Below are 20461 nucleotides of genomic sequence, written 5' to 3' on the forward strand. Positions count from 1 at the left end.
TGTGGGTTCACCTTGGTAAAATGGGGAGAATGGGTTTGTGCTGGTTATTTGTAGCTGTGTTTGCTCTTGATAATCTTGGAGTCTTGAACCTTTTGCTTGGAATCAACAGAGTTGACTTGTAGATGCTCTTTGCCGAGAGGCCGCTGCTCCTCCAACTCTACCGCTGCTTCCAGTATCTGTGCTTCTGTTGCCGCAGCCACCGCTTCTTTATTTTTAAGATGCGAAGTTGAGCTTGTTGTCTCATGACTTCAGCTTCCTGTTCTGTATAGACCAACTGCGCATGTACAGCCTCAAATTATATATTTATACGTGGTCCTGATACGCCGTCGTACACCCTCTCCCCTGATGGTATACAGTCAAATGTATCACAATACCATGACAGTATAAATATTTTTTCAATTTGTCAAACAACATAGCTTGTATAGCCTGTCTGAGATGTTAAAAAAAAGATCAAAACGGTTCTAGTTCCTGATTTTATTCCTCACCAAAAGTTACATGAATTAACACAGTATGGCTATAAATCTATTTTAATAAGCCTGTTAGTAGAGAATGCACTGTAAAATATAAACGGAAATTCTCTTTCATTTTAATAGCTTTTAGGAGTCTCATATTTATCAGGAAAGGGAAGACTGATGTATCCACTTCCAACTACAAGCGGCAGGATTCCAGCGTTGGGAACGACATTCCATGATAGGGTCAGCGTGATGTTCTTGTTGGCCCTGTACGAAAAATATCAGTCATATCAGTTATTGGCCTTGGCACAAAACACACAACATATGATGAGAAGTGTCAGTTTATACATGTACAAACACACTGGAATGGCTGTCCCCTCAACATACAATTAATGTTTAAGTCGCTGGCAACAAAAAATGCTTGTTATCAGACAACACCATCTGCAATGCAAACCTACCATCATAGATAAATCTCTTGCCAATGCAACACTCAAAATTTTATTTATTTTATTGCTAGTTTAATAATTGATTAATCAACTGTCAGAAATGTACATAAGTTATCCCATATTTACTCTTTTAGTAATTGCAAAGCATTTATTCAGCAGTGTGACCGATGTTTGAACCATGTGGGTTGGTCGTCTGGAGAGAAGAAGCTGCAGTTGCAACACAGGAACTTATTACAAGATAGCAGCTGGAACATTTTGTGGTTGAACTGTGAAATTTGAGTGAAACTTTCCGCGCGGAAGAAAAACGCTTGCATTATTGTCTGTGCAATGAATCCTATATGGGATTATTGTCACGTTGCTGCTATGTGCTTCCCCAAATTCTTTAGAGCAGCAATGTCTGTGTAGGGAACGCCTTGTAAAAAAATAAAGAGGAGGCCTGGCAGAATTTGCTCAGAGCAGATAGAAGATTCTAACTGAGCACATTCTCTGTCCGTTCTACTCACAAGCAAAAATAATCAAGTCTGTTGTCTTCCTCCTTGGTCAGTTGTTTATTAAATGTTCTAGGTTAACTGAACCTGAAACTGAACCATCAACAGATTCATAAATTAATCTGATTTAATGAAACAAGTTTTCATTTCCATCGCTATATTCAAAAACAGGACGTTATTTCAAACAACAGAAGCAAATAAAGATTCAGTTACTAATTTGGTTTGGTTTTGTCAGAAAATAAGACAAAAACAATCATTGCTCTCTAAAGTAAAATCAGATGTTTGCAAACGTCTAATTTAGATTGTAATCAAAGTTTATACTGAATTTGATAAAAATTAATTTGCTTTGGGATTTTTTATTTATTTATCAAAAGCCTGTGATACTGTCAATTATAATATTTTACTTCAGAAACTGTTACATTATGTTTTTTTCTGGAATTACACATAGCCTACGTGGTTTACAACTTATATTCATGATAAACAACAGTTTCCTGCTGCATTCCTGCTGCTGCTCACCGCTCCCCCTCAGGGGATGGGTCAAATGCGGAAAAATAATTTCACCCCACTTATGTGGGTGTGACAATCAGTGGTACTTTAACTTTAAATTGATGTCCATCAGACTGTGCCACACTCAAGGTTCTATCCTTGGACCTCTGCTCTTTATTTATATTATGACTTGGCAGCAGCCTCTTCTTCTTTGTTTCCTATACTATTTGCAGTTGATACTAATGAATTTTTTCGCATGTGGATCTCAGAGTACTTATGACCAAAGCAATTTTGACCTAGATATTTCAAAATGGTTTATATTGAAAAAATTAACCCTCAATGTGAATAAATATGATTTTATTATATTTAAATAAAAAAATAAAAAATACTCAAAACGTAACATTGGCCTCTTATAGGAAGTAACTCAATTTTTCAAGCTTTTTCAACAAACTTTCTTGAAGTCATGATTGATGAGTTTTGAAGTTGGAAAAGCCATATTCACCTGATTAATACCGTATTTCCGGACTATAAGCCGCTACTTTTCCCATGCGCTCTCACCCCTGCAGCCAATGTGTACAACGGACTGGTTCCAAGGCCTGGCACCGGCGGGAAAGCGGGGAGCGTTCCCCGCACCGGCCGCGGTGGGGCGAGGGAAGGGGCGGCGGTTTTGGCGGACGGGATCGCCTGCGGTAGCAAGCCTTGTCGGCGGCACGGCTTATAACCCGATGGGCTTTATAGTCCGGAAAACACAGTAATAAAATATACAAGTCTGTTGATGTTATTTGTAAATTGCGAAGTATAGTAAATGAGCATTTCTTAACTTTTAAAATTCCAACGTGGACCGCTACGATGGCATATTAGGGCCACGTATGAATTATTTTTTTTTTTTAGAGGGTGGGGGCAATATTCCAAGAAAGACCTTGCAAATTTGCGACTTTTTAAAGTGGCAAACTTGACATCTACAAGCGGTTATGAATAACACAAATGTGCACATTTAGACCACTGCGCGGTCGCAACGTGCAAGCCATCACGTCGAGACCATTTAGCGTCTGGTTGGCATCACAAAGTCATGTCAATTAGGTGGCGATTTGCCAGTCACGGCAAATTAACCACTGCGGATTGTATCTTGACAAAACAATACGCAACCATATTATTCAACCACCGTCTGCTTTATCATATCTGACCTCTTCTAACCAAACAACTTCCACACGACAAATGTAGCACCCACTTTAGGCACTAAAAATACACCAGTAATATGGTAGAAGGTGCACATCTCTTATTAGAAAGGATAGGAAGGAAGGCTAAATCAAAAATTTTAAACTTACATCTTTCCCGTTTGCAGTTGTGTCACATTGTTGGGATCCATTATGTTTAAACGTGTTGCAAATCCAGCTTTGAACAGGCTTTCACTAACAAAACAGTCTTTTGAGAAATTATGTCGATACACGTCCTTCAAAAATAAAATGAATCCACTGTCTTCTCAAAGACTTGGGATGAAGGAAGCAACCACTTTTTCCTGATCATTGTTTCCCCTCTCCACGGAGCATTTGCGAGCATGGGGAGGAAAAGAATTTCAGTGGGCGTGACAAACCTTTTAGCAGAGGTGGTGCCACTAACCCGAAGGGAGGAAAAATCTAAAGAAGTCGCAGACTGACTTTTTTCATACCTGGTTGGATTGTAGACAGGCCAGGGATGCATATTATTGATAGAAACCCCACTAAAGTGCATTTTCATACTATGGGACATTTAACATGATAATGGTTTATCTCTGCTAAAGCAATTACTATTTCCTTATTTGAAAACCAACCGAAAAGTATTGGCACAAACATCTGATTTGTACGCGTATCGTATGTGTATTTTTGGTAAGAACTCTTTTTTTCTCTGAAATTTTCCACTTAATAGTCGCAAATTTGCCACTTTTTAAACGCGCAAATTTGCCACTTTATAAAGTCGCAATGGAGAGGATTGTTATAAACTTTATCACCTAGTCTGTTGAGCCCTTGATGGATCCGTTGCAGTTTGCATACAGGACCGGCAGGGAGGTGGACTATGCCAAAACATTTATCTTGGAGACCATCCACAAACATCTAGAGACCCCGTTGCCAGGCTCCTGTTTGTGGACTTTTCTTCTGCGTTTAACCATGCAGCCACACATCCTTTGCAGAGAAGTTGGTAACTCGCTTCAATCTGGATCACCAGCTCACCATGTGGATTATTAACTTTTTAACCAACCGATCACAGAGGGTGCTTGTTAATGGCTCCTTCTCTCACATTCTCCACATCTCCACAATCTCCCCTCAGGCATGTGCTTTCTCACTTCTGCTCTACATTATTTACACCGACGACTGCAGGTCCACTCAGCCCAACTGTCATCTGATAACATTTGCTGATGACACTGCCCTGCTCTCGTTGCTGTCTGCCCCCAATCTACACCACAGCTCGGTTCTGCAGGATTTCATCACCTGGTGTGAGGATGCTTCGCTCCTGCTAAACTCTTATAAGACCAAAGAACTGATCATTACATTTTCCAACAAGCAGAGACAACTGGCAGTGGCTGTCACTACCACTATCCGGGGTGAACCTGTGGAGGAATACACATACTTGGGTACAATATTTGATTGCCTCTTGAGGTTTTCCTCCAACATTGAAGTGATCATTAAGAAGTGCCATCAAAGGCAATATCTGCTCAGGAAACAGTTATTTTGGGCTCAAAAAGGACATTCTCCTTACTTTTTATCATACATTCATTGAGAGAATTTTAACCTTCCCCTCTTGGTTCCACTCCATCACCCTGCGAGACCGGACAAGCCTACTTAATATTACCAAGGTCTGTTCAAAAATCATTGGACACCGTTAGAGCCTTGTCTTCCTTTTGTGACCAACAAACCTTACGCTCTGCCTAATGAATCTTGCTTGACCTCTCTCACTCGCTTCACCCAATGTTTGAATGGCTCCCATCAGGCTTGAGATGCCCAAGCAGTAGAACACAGCGGAGGAGGGCTACATTTGTCCCCAGAGCAGTAAATCTCTTGAACAGTGACCCCTGCCTGCCCAAACTGCGATGGACTGACTGAACGCATGTAGCACTTTAGTGTGAAGCAGAGCATTTCCATTTTCTTTTTTTATTGTAGCATTTTGTGTATGTTTTATGTTTGCTGGTGTAATGCCTGTCTTTTAATACTGCTCGTATGCCAGTGAATTGACCCTCGGGGACAAATAAAGTCTTATTGAATTGAATTACTGCAGATTAAAAAGTGATGATGTGAATGGGTGAATGTGAGTCATTGTAAAGTGCTTTAGGCACCATATGGTGTAGTTAAAAGCGCTATATAAAAAGCAGTTCATTTACCATTTACCAGATCTGCTATAATAGAATCATAAAAGACATTTAACTCTTTGACTGCCATAAACGTTAAATAACGTTTAGTAAAAACCTACGGAGGGGCGCCAAAGACGTTAAAAGACATTCACTATGTTTTTTTGTTTTTTTTTTGGAAACGGGTGGAGGAAAGCCTTGGGCAGCTTTTCCCCGGAAAAAACGGCCGGCAAGAAAGTGTAGCGTCTGCACGCGAAGAGGCAATCGCAGTGAAACTAATCTGTTGTGCAAATCCTGTTGCGTCTCCTTGCACGCAGGGGAGTGTTACACAAAAAGAAAAACTGTCGTTGAAACATCCACATAATTGTAAATAGTACCACAGTTGCACACATTTGTAAATAGTTTGCCAAATTGTTGTGTCAAATTGTTACACTGTTGAATGTAAATAAACGTATTTTGCTATCAAAAAACACTTTTTCATTCTTGGTGGTAGTGTTTTATAGAAGTAAAGCACTATTTAGAGTGCAGATTTACAAGATTTTTTTGTAGAATATCGTCATCGAGTTTTTTGAAAAAATATTGAGATTTTTTTTTTGCCCATATCGCCCACCCCTATTTCACCTTCACAAATTCTTTATCCTGCAAAAGAGATTCTGCAAGATCGCTACTTACAGTAATTTTGCTGCTCATTCTGCACTACATTCAATAAGATATTAAGGGGGGTCAGATATGGAACAAATATATCAAAATATTAGCTCAGTCAATGTCACTAAACAACTTCAAAACCAAACTCAAAATATGTTTAATAAGCCAAAGTCTCTAAACCCTATAGGTCCTAATCACAGAGTTGTGGTAACAGATACACTTCTTATTTTATTTTCTATTTAATAAAATTATGTATTTTTCTTGAATGCTCTTAATGTACTAAGTTTATTTTATTCAGTGTATTTGTATTTGTATTGAATATGTATACTGAATATTAGGGGTGTCAAAATTATCATGTTAATATCGCGTTAATTTAAAGTGCCTTAAACGGCACTAAATTTTTTAACGCTCGATTAACGACTGTTAGTCGACTAAGGGAATTCCAGTCGTGATGCAGCAGAAACGTCCACGTCAAAATTACCAGATAGAAATGCACTGTACTGCACTGGAGCGAAAATACACAATGTTTAAGGGGCAGAATGTGTGGAGTGCAATGAATTGGCCGTCTCAAATTCCCAGAAAGGTTCTACACGTGCTGCGCCAGTACAAACTTTGCACCAATGGCCGTATACGAGCGCATGGTGTAGTGGTTAGGGCACTCACTCTGAAAGCAGCAGGTCCCGGGATTGTTTGCGTCCCACACAGGTTTTTTTTTTTTTTCTAACTGCACTACATGTCTTGCAAACGAGCCGTTTTTTTTTTCAAATGATGATTGAAGAATTGAACATCCATCCAATTTCCACATTTAAAGAAAATGCTGTTGTAGTGCAGAGGCTGGCCGGTCTCGCCGTGACCTTACACAGTGGACGGAGTGTGCCGATGCGGCACTTGCTGGGAGGCCAGACGCAGGCTACCCCCTTCTAGACTCCGCACCATGATGGAGGTCTGCGAGACATCTCAGCGGTGGTGGTGCGCTCGCTCGCGGCCTCCTCGGTGCTGGAGGGAGACCTGTGGGCCCGAAAAGCCATCCACCGCTATGTCGGTCAGTTTCCGGAGAGCTCCAGAGTTTTGTGCCCCCTAACTCTCCACTGTGACTATAAATAGTATGATTTGTTTATAAAATTATTCTAAGTGCATGTCTGCAGAGGAACTAATACTCATTGCGCACCCTCTGGCAACGAGAGCACCACTGCCACATACTCTAGTGAATGTGCAATTAGTGAATGTGCAATGTAATTAAATTTTAACTTTCTAGTAGGGAGAGCGGGGTAAGTAAGTAAGTAAGGTGATTACAGGAATTCCTCCAACTAAAATATGTTCATATAGTTTAGGATGTTCTGCATCCCTGGGAGCAATCACTTTGGATCTTCAATATATATATATATATATATAGAAATATAGCTTTTGAAAAAAAGTGGTTTTGTGGCACAACTTGCTTGGTAGGTTGTGCCATTAGCAGGTGGGTGGTCAGTCGGAAGTGACGTACTGTCCGTCGGTCCATCGCCGACGGACCCACGTTTTTCTGGCGAATGATGAATGATGCGGGGGAGAAAAAAAATGGCGGAGAAAGCAAAGACGGAAGTAGGTTTTCATACATCAGTGTAATCGTCATAGGTAGACAGTCCGTTGGGAACGACGGTTGCTAGCTAGCAGCGTGGTTGCTTGCTTGTTTGCTTTCATTGCATTGAATTGCATCGACTGCAGTGACTGTATAAAGTTGAATGTATATGGAACCGCTTTATGGTGCCTGTACAGTAGGTGGCGGTCTATGCATCAAAGAGTTGTAAATCAGTCACTAAACTAGAAGAAGAAAACAATAACGAAGAAGAAGAAGCCACCGCCGACGAAGAAGAAGAAGAACAGAAGACTAAAGAAGACTAAGGAGCTTGGTCCATATAGAGAGCAAAACTGACGCCAGTATGACATTTGATGATAATGCCGGTAACTTTGTGCTGGAAGAGCCTCAGGTCTCGGGGACGGAGGAGACTGTTGGTAACCCGCAAGTCACCGAGGCCATCAGGGACCTTAAGGGCTACCTGAGGAACTGCAAAATGAAAGTTAATCTTCTTGAATAATCATTTATAGGTCTGCGTAATGCGACAATTGACTCGTTTCCGCCATTACTTTTGACGGCATTTCGTGTGATTTTGATACACATTTGTCTGAGCTTCTCTGAGAAAATGCCTCTAAGTTTTTTTATCTGAGTCTATTTTTAGATATGACTTAAAGTGGAATTTCCCCCTCTCGCTTCGTTTTCGATTTGATTTTCATGCAGTATTTTTTCTGTTTGTTGGCAGTCACTATAAAAAACTCCTCTTTCACCGCTGAAAAAGTGTTGAAAGGTAGGTAGCTTGCTTTATATCGCACCTAATTTTGAAGTATTTATAATAAGAGGTGTCGGCTAAATTAGTTAACTTGGTCTGTAGACGCAGGGGAGATTGCCGGCTTAGGTTTTTGATAGTCACAGGTCATTGTATTGTTTTGAGTTGGAAACTTCTTCTTTTCCTTTCAGCTTTTCCCTTCAGGTATCCACAGTGTATCAGTTGTCTCCATCTAATCCTGTCCTCTGCATAATCTGCTCTCACACCAACTACAATGTCCTCTTTAACTACATCCATAAACCTCCTCTTTGGTCTTCCTCTCTAGACCACCTGCCTGGCATTTGGAAACTCAGCATCCTTCTGCCAATATACTCAAGAGAGTATTAGGAGGGAGCGAACGTCAACATTTGATTGATGACATTCCTAATTAGATTAAGGGCCCATTCCTAATTAGATTAAGGGGGTATTTCCTAATTAGATGAAGGGGTAATTTCCTAATTAGATTAAGGGGGAAATTCCTAATTAGATTAAGGGGGAACTTCTTTATTAGATTAATTAGGTATTTCCTAATTAGATTAAGGAGGGGTTTTTCCTAATCAAGATTTATGACCCTACACAAATACCTTATTGTCATGATGATTGATGCATGCGGTGTTCATACTCAACTCACCTACAATTTTAATGCACCCCACAACTAGTGGGGGCGGGTGTGTCGGGGTGGGGAGCCATGGGTTGGGGTAGACCGCAGTATTAAGCAGTGCTGCGGTCTCCCATCTGTATCCCCGCCGCGCCACCACGCACGCCCTATTTTTAATTTTTTTATGCACCACATACATTCACCGACATGTCTGGGAAGCAGGTGGAGTGGAGCGGGGGGATATCATTTCCCTCTGCTCTATCTCACCTGCTCCCAATTTTAATGCACCACACACACAAACTTGTATATACACTGGGTGGGATCACATCCCCCGCTGGGCCTGGGGTTCGGGGGTGCCATCTCAATAATAAAGAATACAATCAAATATTTTCATCAACTTATAATAGTAAGAAAAGAGGTGTCTCAATATTAGCAACAATATTTTACTCAACTGCAATTCATCTGTCATTGATCCAGAAAGTAGATTTATTATTATGTATGTATATATGTGTAACTCTCAATCATATCACCTTCACCCTAGCTAATGTTTATTGACCCAACAAGGACGATCCTACTTGTTCTGCTGCCAGTGTTTAAAATTTTGCAACACACGTGTATCACTATGTGAAAAGTGTTTAGGAAAAGTGTGAAATGTGACACACAAAAAAGTCAGTGGAAGCCATATCCTAAAACGTACAGGAAGCGAGCTATGAATTTTTGAATGTCCAATTTTGTCCCATTTTTGCGCATTGACTGTGGTCATTCTTTTTGCCCATTTGCCAACAGTTTTCATCCGATTTACTTTTAACTTGGCATGTATCATCTCAAGACCTGGGACAACAACTGGGGAAAAAAATCTTGACTTTTTGAAATACTATATGACGGGGTCGGGGCCTCAAATTTTGACTTAAATATTTCCTTCATCAAAAAAGAGGAAATGCTTAATAACTCCGCTGTACAAGCTCCAAAAAATCCCAAACTTTTCATGCATTTTAAAAGCATGCTTTTAAGATGCATGAAAAGGAAAAACATCTATATGATAATATTTGGTTATACATGTAGCGGCATCTAGTGGTGACAAGAAATTTCATACTTTACATTTTTATCTATTGTGCCGAGCTCGTTTGAGGGATCCAGTAGAAATTTTGTCAGGAAAGCCTTAAGATGTTAAACATGCCCAACACCGAATATTGTAACTTTTAAAGGGCGTGGTCGTTACGGTGCTGCAAAGTCTGATGATTCACCATGACAATAAAGCCTGGGTTAACTTGAACCAGATGATACTATTTTCTCTAAATTTCTCACATTTGATGAGAGTCCAGGTCATCTACATCTACAACTTATATTTATTCGTACTGATAGCGTCACCACTGGCAAATGTTTTTTGTTGCATTTTTTTCTTTCAAATTTTTTCTCCAACCACGTTAACTGGATCTACGTCATATTTGCTCACAAAAGTGTTTAGGCCTTCATGATGTCATAACACAAAGTTTGTGAGTTTTCGCGAATCACTGTGGGTGTGGCAAGGTACTGTTCGCCAAGAAAATAACGCCAAATTTGAGGGCCTAAACATGCACACAAACTCATGAAACTTGGCACACACATCTGGCCTGGAAAAATTTGCAATATTGTATCATGTATTGTGCGATTTTTACAAAAATGACTCACTAGCACACCCTAGAAAATTTTAATGAAGTAGCCTCAGTTGTACATTACAGCAAAATCTACGAAGAATTGTTTGTATTTGAGTTAGCCCAAGACCTACAAAAAAGTCTCTCGGACCCATAAGCTTAAATAAACAGGAAGTGAGCTATGAATTTTTTAATGTTCGATTTTTGGCGATTTTTGAACATTTACAGGGGGCATACTCTTGCTCATTTCTCCTACACGTTTGATCCAAGTGACTTCAATCTTGGCCTGGACCATGTCAAGACCTGGGCGATCAACAGGGGAAAAAATCTTGAGCTTTCTAAATACTATATGACGAGGTCATTCTGATTTCTGTAGTAACTATAATAAGTAGTGGTGATAAAATATCCCCAAAATGCTTGTAGAATTCAGCAGGAAATCTATCAGGCCCCGGTGATCTGTAACTTATTTGGCAATTTATTAAGAGCTTGTTTAAGTTCTTGGATAGTCATAGTTTTGTCTAAAGTGTTTGCTTGGTCCTGAGTAAGTGAAGGCAAAGTCACATTGTTTAAAAAGTTATCTATCTCTAATTGGTGAGGTTCATATTCTGATGAATAGAGGTTCTTAGAAATTATAAAATACATTATTTATTTTCAGTGGGTTTTGTGTATCGTTGCCTGCAGGGTCCAGTATTGATGGAAAAAGTGCTTTTTCTTTGTTGTAATAAGTTTCCCAAAAATTTGCTCGATTTAATACTATATTGGGATTGTTTGTACTTAAATTGTGGGATTTAACATTCTGTTTTCTTTGTACGATAGTTTCATGTTGTAATTTAACAAGTCTTAATTTATTTTGAGTTTGTTTACTATGGGTTATTAGAGTATTGTTTTTTTTAAGTATTTAATGTGTTGCTCTAGATTAATTTCCAATTTCTGCTGCTGTTTTTTCTTATATGATGTATATGATATGGTTTTACCTCTGACTACTGCTTTTCCAGTTTCCCATAATAATGGGATGAGGGGTGCATATTGAAGAACATGCTAAATGCTAGAGGTTGGTATGAAAAGGTTGTTCACTCTTTTCAGATCATGAGGGTAAAATCTGGGTCATCTAAGAGAGATGAATTGAAGCGCCATCTTGTTGGATGTTTAAGAGAAAGAGTGATGGACGGGGGGACAATATGAATATTCTTTCAGTGATGGATTTTTTTCTACAACTATCACCAAGACCATAATCTGTTTTACCGTTTAATTATATCAATAGAGTGTCAATTCCTTACAGTATCCAAAGCATTATAACGATCTATTCCAGAGTATAGAACAGTGTTGAAATCGCCGGCCAATATAATGTTTGTTGTGTCACATAGTAAGGGTGAAAAATTACGAAGAAAAAAAAAGCAGGGTCGTCCTTGTTAGGTTCCTAAACATTAGCTAGGGTGAAGGTGATATGATTGAGAGTTACATTAATAATAATAAATCTACCTTGTGGATCAATGTCAGATGAATTGCAGCTCAGGAAAATATTTTTGCTAATATTGAGACACATCTTTTCTTACTATTATAAGTTGATGAGAATATTTGATTGTATTCTTTACTATTGACATAGTGTTGTTCTGATTTATGTGAGTTTCTTGTATGAAACGTATGTCAGCCTTTAACTTAGTTTTTCTCAGTTGCTAAAATACTAAACACCATTCTCTGAACCAAATTCTGTTTCCGGGACACATTTCTCGAATGAAACACTTTTTCAGCCAAACCTTACACTCAATTCTCAAAACTCAGCCACTCCTTTTTGATAAACCTTAAACACATTTCACACTTTTTTTTAACACTTTTCACATAGTGATACACGTGTGTTGCAACATTTTAGACGCTGGCAGCAGAATATGAACACAACTCCAACACAGTCGTCATCTTTCAAACACAACAACCCATAATTGAACACGTTTCCAATGATGGCAGGTCCACGACCAAGAGCCTTAAACCAGAGCAAATTTATTGGAGGCAATAGAACAGGCCTGTGATAATCTACAGTACCTGTGGAGTCATTTCAAGACTGGGTTCTGCACACCAGAGCATTTTTTCCCTCGGTGCATGGCAAGGGGGAATATTGCCTGTGACATGGATGAAGGCCTCTGGCCAGACACAGCACGAAGACATGATGCAGAATGAGTATCAGTGACTTGTGCAGTAGGCCTACTGTAATGGGCCTTTCCTTTACGTACTGTAGTTTTTTGTTATGGACATGCTGATCGGCGTATCATTTTGACATTTTTTTTTATTGAAAGTGCCAATTTTAATTTTGACTTGATCATGTTTGTTCGATGCATGTAAAATAAACCTTTCTGTTGACTACATGCCCTGGATGCTGTGTCTTAAATTATTTGATGTAGTGTCTAACTGCAAATGCTCTTGTGGCGAATATATTTTTTACTTGCTGTGTGTATGATCTGAACACATTGTTTGGATTTTACACCGGATAATAGGTTTTGAAGTGTTAAATTGTTAGCATTTTTGGATTTGTGTTTAAGGTTTTGAGAAAGTGGGTGCAGGTTTCATGATTTTTTTTTTGACAATTGAGAAAAACTGTAATAAGATGGTTAAAAAATGTTTTTAGTTTTTTTCCTGATTACGAATACCCCGAACATTCCATATTACTTTTTTTTATTTTTATGTCCTGCATAGTGAGTATGAGTGGTATATAGATATTATTTCATATTGAGAATAAGAAGAGCTGGTAACAAAGGAGGCGAGGGGTGCATATGGAAGACCACATCAAATTCTAGAGGTTGGTATGAGAAGGTTGTCCAGTGGGGTTGCAATTGAAGTGAATTTAGGTAGAGGAAGAAAAAAGGGGCAGAGAAGAAAGGCCGACTCCATTGCCCTCAGGAGGCTCTCTCTGGTGTCTGATTGTCTGTCATAAACCTTCTATCTCCGGGAAGGAGAAGAACTCCTCTATAGGGTTTAGGAAAGGCGAGTAGGGTGGCAGAAAGATGTTTAGAAACTGGTTACTGTTGGTGGCGATCCACTCTCTGATTTGGTTTGTTCTGTGGAAGTCATCACTTCAGCCTTTGTCATGCCATGTACACCGACATGGTCAATGACTGTTGCTCACATCTCGTCCGTAATGATGGTGCGAGATTGTATTGCTCTCCCGCCTGGATCTGCTCTTCCTCCATGGCCTGCTCCTCTCACTCCTTTGACTCGAATTCCTCTTCCTATGGCTCTCTGCATCCATCCATTGTGTTTGTTTCGAATCTCCAGCAAACTCTGCACTCCATACTTCAGTTTATAGGTGCGGTCACATCATTAACAAGTTTCTTCAATTTTGAGTTGTGTGTAATGAATGATGGCAGTTGTGTAGATTGTGTTCAAATATTGCTGACTGTGGCAAGCATTTAGCATCACATGAGCTTTCATTTGAGAATGTGAGCAGAGTTCTTTTGCAACTTGTATTTTAGCAAGACAAAACGTGTTTACATTTATGACAACGGAGCATTGTGTTTTGTGAATTGTGTCTTCATTTGAAAGGTGTTTATGGTATTGCCAAATGAGGGCTACATTTATTAAATGTGTTTAGACAACTGGTCATTTGGTTCAGAGGATTGGCATTTGTGTTTTAGCATTTGAAAAGAACTGTTGTGTCCCAAGGAAAGCACGCTGTCAGGCGTCTAGACAGCCGCTAATGTCCACCAGCCCCCAACAATGATGGTCATTAAAACACACACTCATAAACTCGAGACAGAGTCCTAGTGTCTCCAGCAAGCCTCAGAAAAGTCTCACGAGTGTACGACCATCTGCCCTTGCTGCTGCACATCTTGTCTGTGCAGACCATGTATGTGACAGACTCAAAACCACGCACCGTTACGCTTATAGGTAAGCTTAATTCGTTTTCACTTGTCACCCCTTTTTAAATCCAAAATGTTAGACAGGATTTTTGAACAAGATCGATTTCTACTTAAACATGACTTTAGGACGAGTCTTCTTTCAAACCGACATAGTTACGGTTTAATCTTACACTGTTAAGCCCTCATGCAAAAGCACACACATGTGCGCACAGCACCTTGTCTTACACACAGGACTACAATCGAGCCATGCAAATCTTTGTGAATTAACTCTCCTAATGACACCATGTGCTCGCCCCCACCCCACAGTCATAGTACCCCACCAACTCCCTACATGCAAGAGGTAAGCTTACACACTGTATCAGTAAGGGGAGTTGCATAGTTTTATCCATTATTTTCAGATTTAATTTGTGTAGTTATTACAGTTTTCCCCCCAACCGTTTACCCGTTTTGAAAACAGGTCTATTGATTGTTTTTTGTTTTTTATTGCCACAATTATCCAACTACACTCAATTTGGATTGGTTTGCAAAATGACACACTTCAGTCACACGTCCACACTTATATTAAAAACATACACATATTTATAAAAAGCCGTTGTCATCTCACTAACTTCAGATGATCGGACACTATTGCAATGACTATAACCAATACAAAACACATTTGTAAAAAGATATATAATATCTAGGAAATAGCATGTGCTAGACTTTTTGCCCCACATTTTTATGTAAGGGGTTATTTAGATGACAAAAAGATATTGACAAACCCACAAACTGGGTTTTTTCATCAGAAATAAATTGCTTGTAAGGTGAAAAAGTGACTTGACTCTAGGAACTTGCCCCATTATTGTGAACTGTGTGATAGAGTGGGATATCCTCCTTTGGCTACCTGTAGGTTGACTCACTGGCACACCTTTATCTACAAGGCCATTATGCTTTCCTCTTACGTTTGCAACTTCATCACACAAAAAGTGTTAATTCTTAAAGTTTGCGTTCAAATAACATTTTGTTGCTAACCGTTCCATTTGCCTGCACTGAGTTTTAGGGGGAAAAAAGACAAAAAAGCTGGTCTTCTCTACCCCTTCTACATAGAACCTATTGCAAAAGGACTACAAATTAACAGACTTTATCTCCTTGAATGACTTTAAATCAAAATTGAGAGCATTTCAGATGAACTCCTTAACTTGTACTTCTTTGTTTTATAAATTTTACGTCATTTTTTTTAAGGTTAAATGAAAAAACATTCTTTATGATTAATTTTGAGGTATACAATGTACACAAATTCTACAAACTCACTGCACAACACTGTTTTGATGCTTATTCTTACCATGTTTAGCTACAGTAGCATATCACTCAACAATAAAAGTTAGAACAAATAATTCTTACTACTGTTAAGTGTAGACAAAATATTGTAGACAAATAAAAACAACTGCATGAAGTATTTTCAATTAAGCACGTATGCTTCCACGGATGTGCTTATCCAATGTGTGTATTCATTGGCAAGCCAGGGCTTTGTAATGACAAAGAAGTAACCGCCTTATCTGTGTCTAAGGTATAAAGATGTGTGTAGTGTTTTGTGTTTAATGCTTTGCAAAAAGTGTGAAGTTCAGCCTGTGCCTATTGCTGTGCAACTCTTGACAGGTGCTTGCTCCTTGAGTGTAAACATCTGTAATTGTGTTGAAATTCTCATTTTAGTGTATAAACAACGGAAACTAATGCTTAAAACATTTTTCATGTATAATGTATGACTTGATATTAGTTTTTTTTAATTCTATAATACAAACCATCTTGTCGCATCTTAGTCTTACCTTATACTTCTTGTTCTACGGCTTCTAAAAATACAATCGTTGTGTCGTGTTTGCTTGCACGTTTTTCCCCTCACCAAGATGGTACTGAATAGAACTTCTTTCCCAGCATTTTTTTACCTCCATACGAAGCCACTCCCTCCGATCACGTGATTCAATCTCATTATTAATCACTATCTAGGGGTCTAGGGGGTGTGCACCAGATCCGGAAGTCGACCAGACATTGTTTACTTCTGAATCCATGTCAGCCATGATATCTGCAATAAACATGTATGAACACCACGTGCACGTCATCAATCACCATGACAATAAGGTATTCATGTAGGGTCATAAATCTTGATTAGGAAACCCCATCCTGAATCTAATTAGGAAATACCTTCTTAATCTAATTAGGAAATCCCCCTTAATCTAATTAGGAAATTCCCCCTTAATTTTAATTAGGAAGGGGCCCCTAATCTAATTAGGAAATTCCCCCTAATCTAATTAGGATTGAGCCCCTAATCTAATTAGGAATGTCAAAAATATAATTTTGACATTAGCTCCCTCCTTATATTCTCTCTTACTCACTATCTCTCCTCTGGACATGTGTCCAAACTATCTCAGTCTGGCATCTCTGACTTTATCTCCAAAGCCTCTAATATGTGCTGTCCCTCTGATGTACTAATTCCTGATTCTATCCATTCTGTGTGTGTGTGTGTGTGTATGTGTGTGTGTATGTATATATATATGTAAGAGGATTTTTTTTATGTGTGAACAGCCTGTTTATGTCCCAGACAAAATGTGGACATTTCATTTTGAAGAGAGGAAAATTTATTTTCATATTTTTACATGTATTTGTGGAGGATCTATTTTGGTTTTGATTTGGGGGGACGGAACTATATTATTGTAAATAAGCGCAAATGGCGGAAAGATACTTAAGAGAAATGAGGGGGAAACGTTTGTGATGGTGTTGGTGTTGACTGGAGAACAGGAGGAGGAAATAAAGTTGTACTGGAGCTATTCCCTCTCCGAATGCTGTTTTGTTTTTTGTTTTTAAATTCAGCATAACCACCTCATGAAAGAAGGCGCTGCGGCTTTCGAATAATATGGCCGCTCCTGGTCGTAGAGTGCCCTAAAGGGTCACATAGGGTATGCAAACATGGCCTATGGGAGACACGGCCGGTTGGTCTTCTCTGTGATGGCACAGAAGGCCTAGCGGGCCCTGACATTTGAGTCAACCCACTATCACCAAAACCATAGGGAAGAGAACCAGACAATGCTGTGTAACTCGACGTAAGGTCCCTGGTAGGAAAATACAGTTTTTGGTAATGTTACCTCAGTGCCCCGGAAAGGTTTCAAACAATCATAGTGAATGTTTTTTTGTGTAACCTGAGGATCTTTAACATCATCATTAACAGAAATGACCTTTAAAGGTCCGGTCCAGTTTGGACATAGCTTCTGTCATTGTGTGGTAGGATTATCGATCCACACCAAATCCCCACAACCATAAGGCTTGAAATTAACCTGTTTGTTAGAGTAGTATTCACGTTTTAGTTCTTGTTCCTCTCGATACCTGTGAACCGTCTCAAATGCCAAACCCATACGTGAAACCAGTTCTGATCCATAGTTTTGTGGGCTGACAGATTCTCTGGGGGACCCACTTGGACCTCTGCAGGTAGCCATGGCTCTGTGCCATGAGCAAGAAAATAGGGTGAATTCCCCGTGCTTGAGTGTGGGGTGGCATTAATAGGGGTCAATAATAGTCCCATTCACCCCCATGATCCTGAATCAGTTTAGCCAATTGTTCTTTCAACGTCCGATTGAATCTTTCCACCATGCCATTCCCTCGTGGGTGAAATGGCGATGTCCTTTTCTTTTTAATGTTTAGTCATTGACAGATAGTGAATATAATAATAATATAATATAATATAGTGAAAACAGTTCTTCAGGAATACCATGGTCAGGGATGCATCGCTCACAAAGTAACTGGACCACTTTCACCGCTTTTTGGTTTGGCATGGCATAAGCATGAACATATTTGGTAAAATGATCTTGTATTACCAGTATATATCTATTGCCTATCGTAGTAATCGTAAGTTCAGTTACAGTACAGTAACTGTGTGTTTGTACACACAAACTGAAACGGTCTGTCTGACTGAATAGAATGTAAAGGCGCTTTTTGTTGTGGCACCGGTTTCCTGAAGGCTTCACATGACTCGAACAGGTTACAAAAGTTTTCAAGGTCGGATCTCATTCCTGGCCAATAGCACATAGTCAATGCTTGTTTAATAGTGCACTCAGCACTATATTGACCAGAACACGGATTGCCATGAAGAAAATGCATAGTCTCTGTAACAAGTAACGCTGGTGTCACCACCTGATAACACTCAAGCTTCCCTGGGACACTGCAACCTTTACGACAAAGTATATCATCACATAGCACTAACTTAGGAAACTGCCACCAATGTTTTCTCTGAACCCGACCTTTAACCAGATAAGGATAAGGTCGACCTGCTCCTAAAATATAACACCCTGCTTCCTAGCTCTGCTGCCGTGTAGAGGATGTTCTCAATAGCCGGCGATGCCCTGGCCAGCGGCAACTTCGAGAAGCTAGTGTTCCTCAAGGGAAACATAGCTTTTTTGGAGTACCCCAGCTACAAAGGGCAGTTTAAGGAGGAAATGCAGGGGGGGTATAAATAAAAGGGGTTAAAGGATTACAATTCCTGTGTGTGTGGGGGTGTGTGTGTGTGTGTGTGTGTGCGTGCACAAAATGTTCCCCAATATATTGTATTTTCTTGTGTTTTCCAAAATATTTCATATATATACTGTGTGTAAAGTATTTTCCACAATATTTCATATATTTGTTTGTGTGTGAAGTGTTTAGTGTAGAAATACATCCATTTGTGTGATGTGCGTCTATCATGTTAATCTGTGTGAAGTGAAGACCAGCTAGTTTAAGAGTAACATTCTGATTCACTTTATTAATAGAACAAGAATGGCCTGACTGGTAATCAAATGACCAAATATGGTATTTAACAAAATATTTTATGCTATATATAATTTATATTAAGTGTAAACTTATATAAGGCTATTATATTGATATATTATCTACCATCTAATTTACTTGGCAGCAGTTGAAGAAGGGGAGTATCAGTGCTTATTTTTGTCTACTTAACAGTGACGGACACAGTAATGACGTAATGCCCACCTTTGTAGGTCGTTCCTAAAATAGCTGTGACGACGGAAGGTGGGTGAAATAAAATGGTGATGATAGGTTGGTTCCCCTACAGCACACCTGAGGTCAAACCCCCCCCCCCACCCCGGGATCGCACCGCACTATTTGAGAAAAACGTGTCTGAATCTACTTTCAGCACAAATCCAGCCACATGTATGTCTTACCTGAGACCGTTTCCATCATCAAAGAAGAAGTATTTGGATTTTGTCTCTCTGAGGTTCAGTTTGTTGTTTTCACCTCGGAGGACAATCTTATCCCAGAGCACCACCTGGTTCAAAGACTGGCACACGCACACACACACACACACACACATTTTAAGATGAGCATATGTCAACCGGCTTCTGTTTTAGGCAGACCCTAAGGTGACATGGAAGAGAGAAAAAAAAAATTGGGCACTCGCAAAAAATAAAATAAAAGTGGTCTGTGAACAAATAACATGGAGCATAAAAATAAAATACAACAGGGGAAACAAAGTCTGCACATTTATGGAACTAGAGCGCATTCTTAAACCATTTTTTAAATTGTTTTGTGAAAGCATCCACTGAGTCCAGGGAGTGCAAGTCCAGTGGAAGCTCATTCTACAGTCGAGGGGCGGTAGCTTTAGAAGCCCGGTCTCAAGTTTTAAAGAATGTTCGTGGGAGCATCAACAGGTCCAGGCCCGGACGACCTCAGACTCCGAACCGAACTGTAGGGGGCTTGATTAAATTGGCGATGTAGAGAGGGGCCTGTCCATGTAGGGCACAAAAAGTTAGTAGTGAAATTGATTTAGAATTTTCACTCATTTTCATTGCAGTAATTTGCCAGAGTTGAAAAGTTTCATTTTATTTCCGTTTAATATACACACAGATCATCTTGACAGAAAAATCAGAAATGTAGAAATTTTGGCAAATTTATTAAAAAGCAACCCTCTTTTGTGTTCTTGCATTATTCGAGTAACAGCTTTTAATAATTTCATGGTATGTCATTTTCAGTCATGTTTGGAAATGTTACTGTACATTGTGAATAAAAAGCCAAATGTGAAATTAAATCGAAATTGTAATATTTGTAATTAAATAAAAATCAAAATCAAAAATTTTTTTTTTCTAAAATCGTTCAGCCCTAGTAAGTACTTTGGCGCAACACTGGCACTACTGGGGGGCGTGTTGAGTGTCCGCATGCTGTCTTCTTTCAGTTGAGTGTTT

General features: G+C 39.3%; 1 protein-coding gene across 1 annotated transcript in view; it reads right to left on the reverse strand.

The window, feature by feature from the left end:
- Positions 1 to 459: 459 nt before the first annotated feature.
- spcs3 (signal peptidase complex subunit 3) overlaps positions 460 to 20461 on the reverse strand; it is a 33641-nt gene continuing 13639 nt past the window's right edge. Inside the window, exons 4-5 of the mRNA XM_086082310.1 lie at positions 19445 to 19560; positions 460 to 719 (exon numbers count right to left, since the gene is read on the reverse strand). Of these exons, the coding sequence (XP_085938436.1) occupies positions 587 to 719; positions 19445 to 19560 (249 nt within the window). The 3' untranslated portion in view covers positions 460 to 586. The remainder of the gene's footprint in view (positions 720 to 19444; positions 19561 to 20461) is intronic.

The sequence above is a fragment of the Leptonotus elevatus genome, chromosome 8, assembly GCF_054856555.1.
Source record: "Leptonotus elevatus isolate MCC_2025b chromosome 8, RoL_Lele_1.0, whole genome shotgun sequence".
Classification (NCBI taxonomy): Eukaryota; Metazoa; Chordata; class Actinopteri; order Syngnathiformes; family Syngnathidae; genus Leptonotus; species Leptonotus elevatus.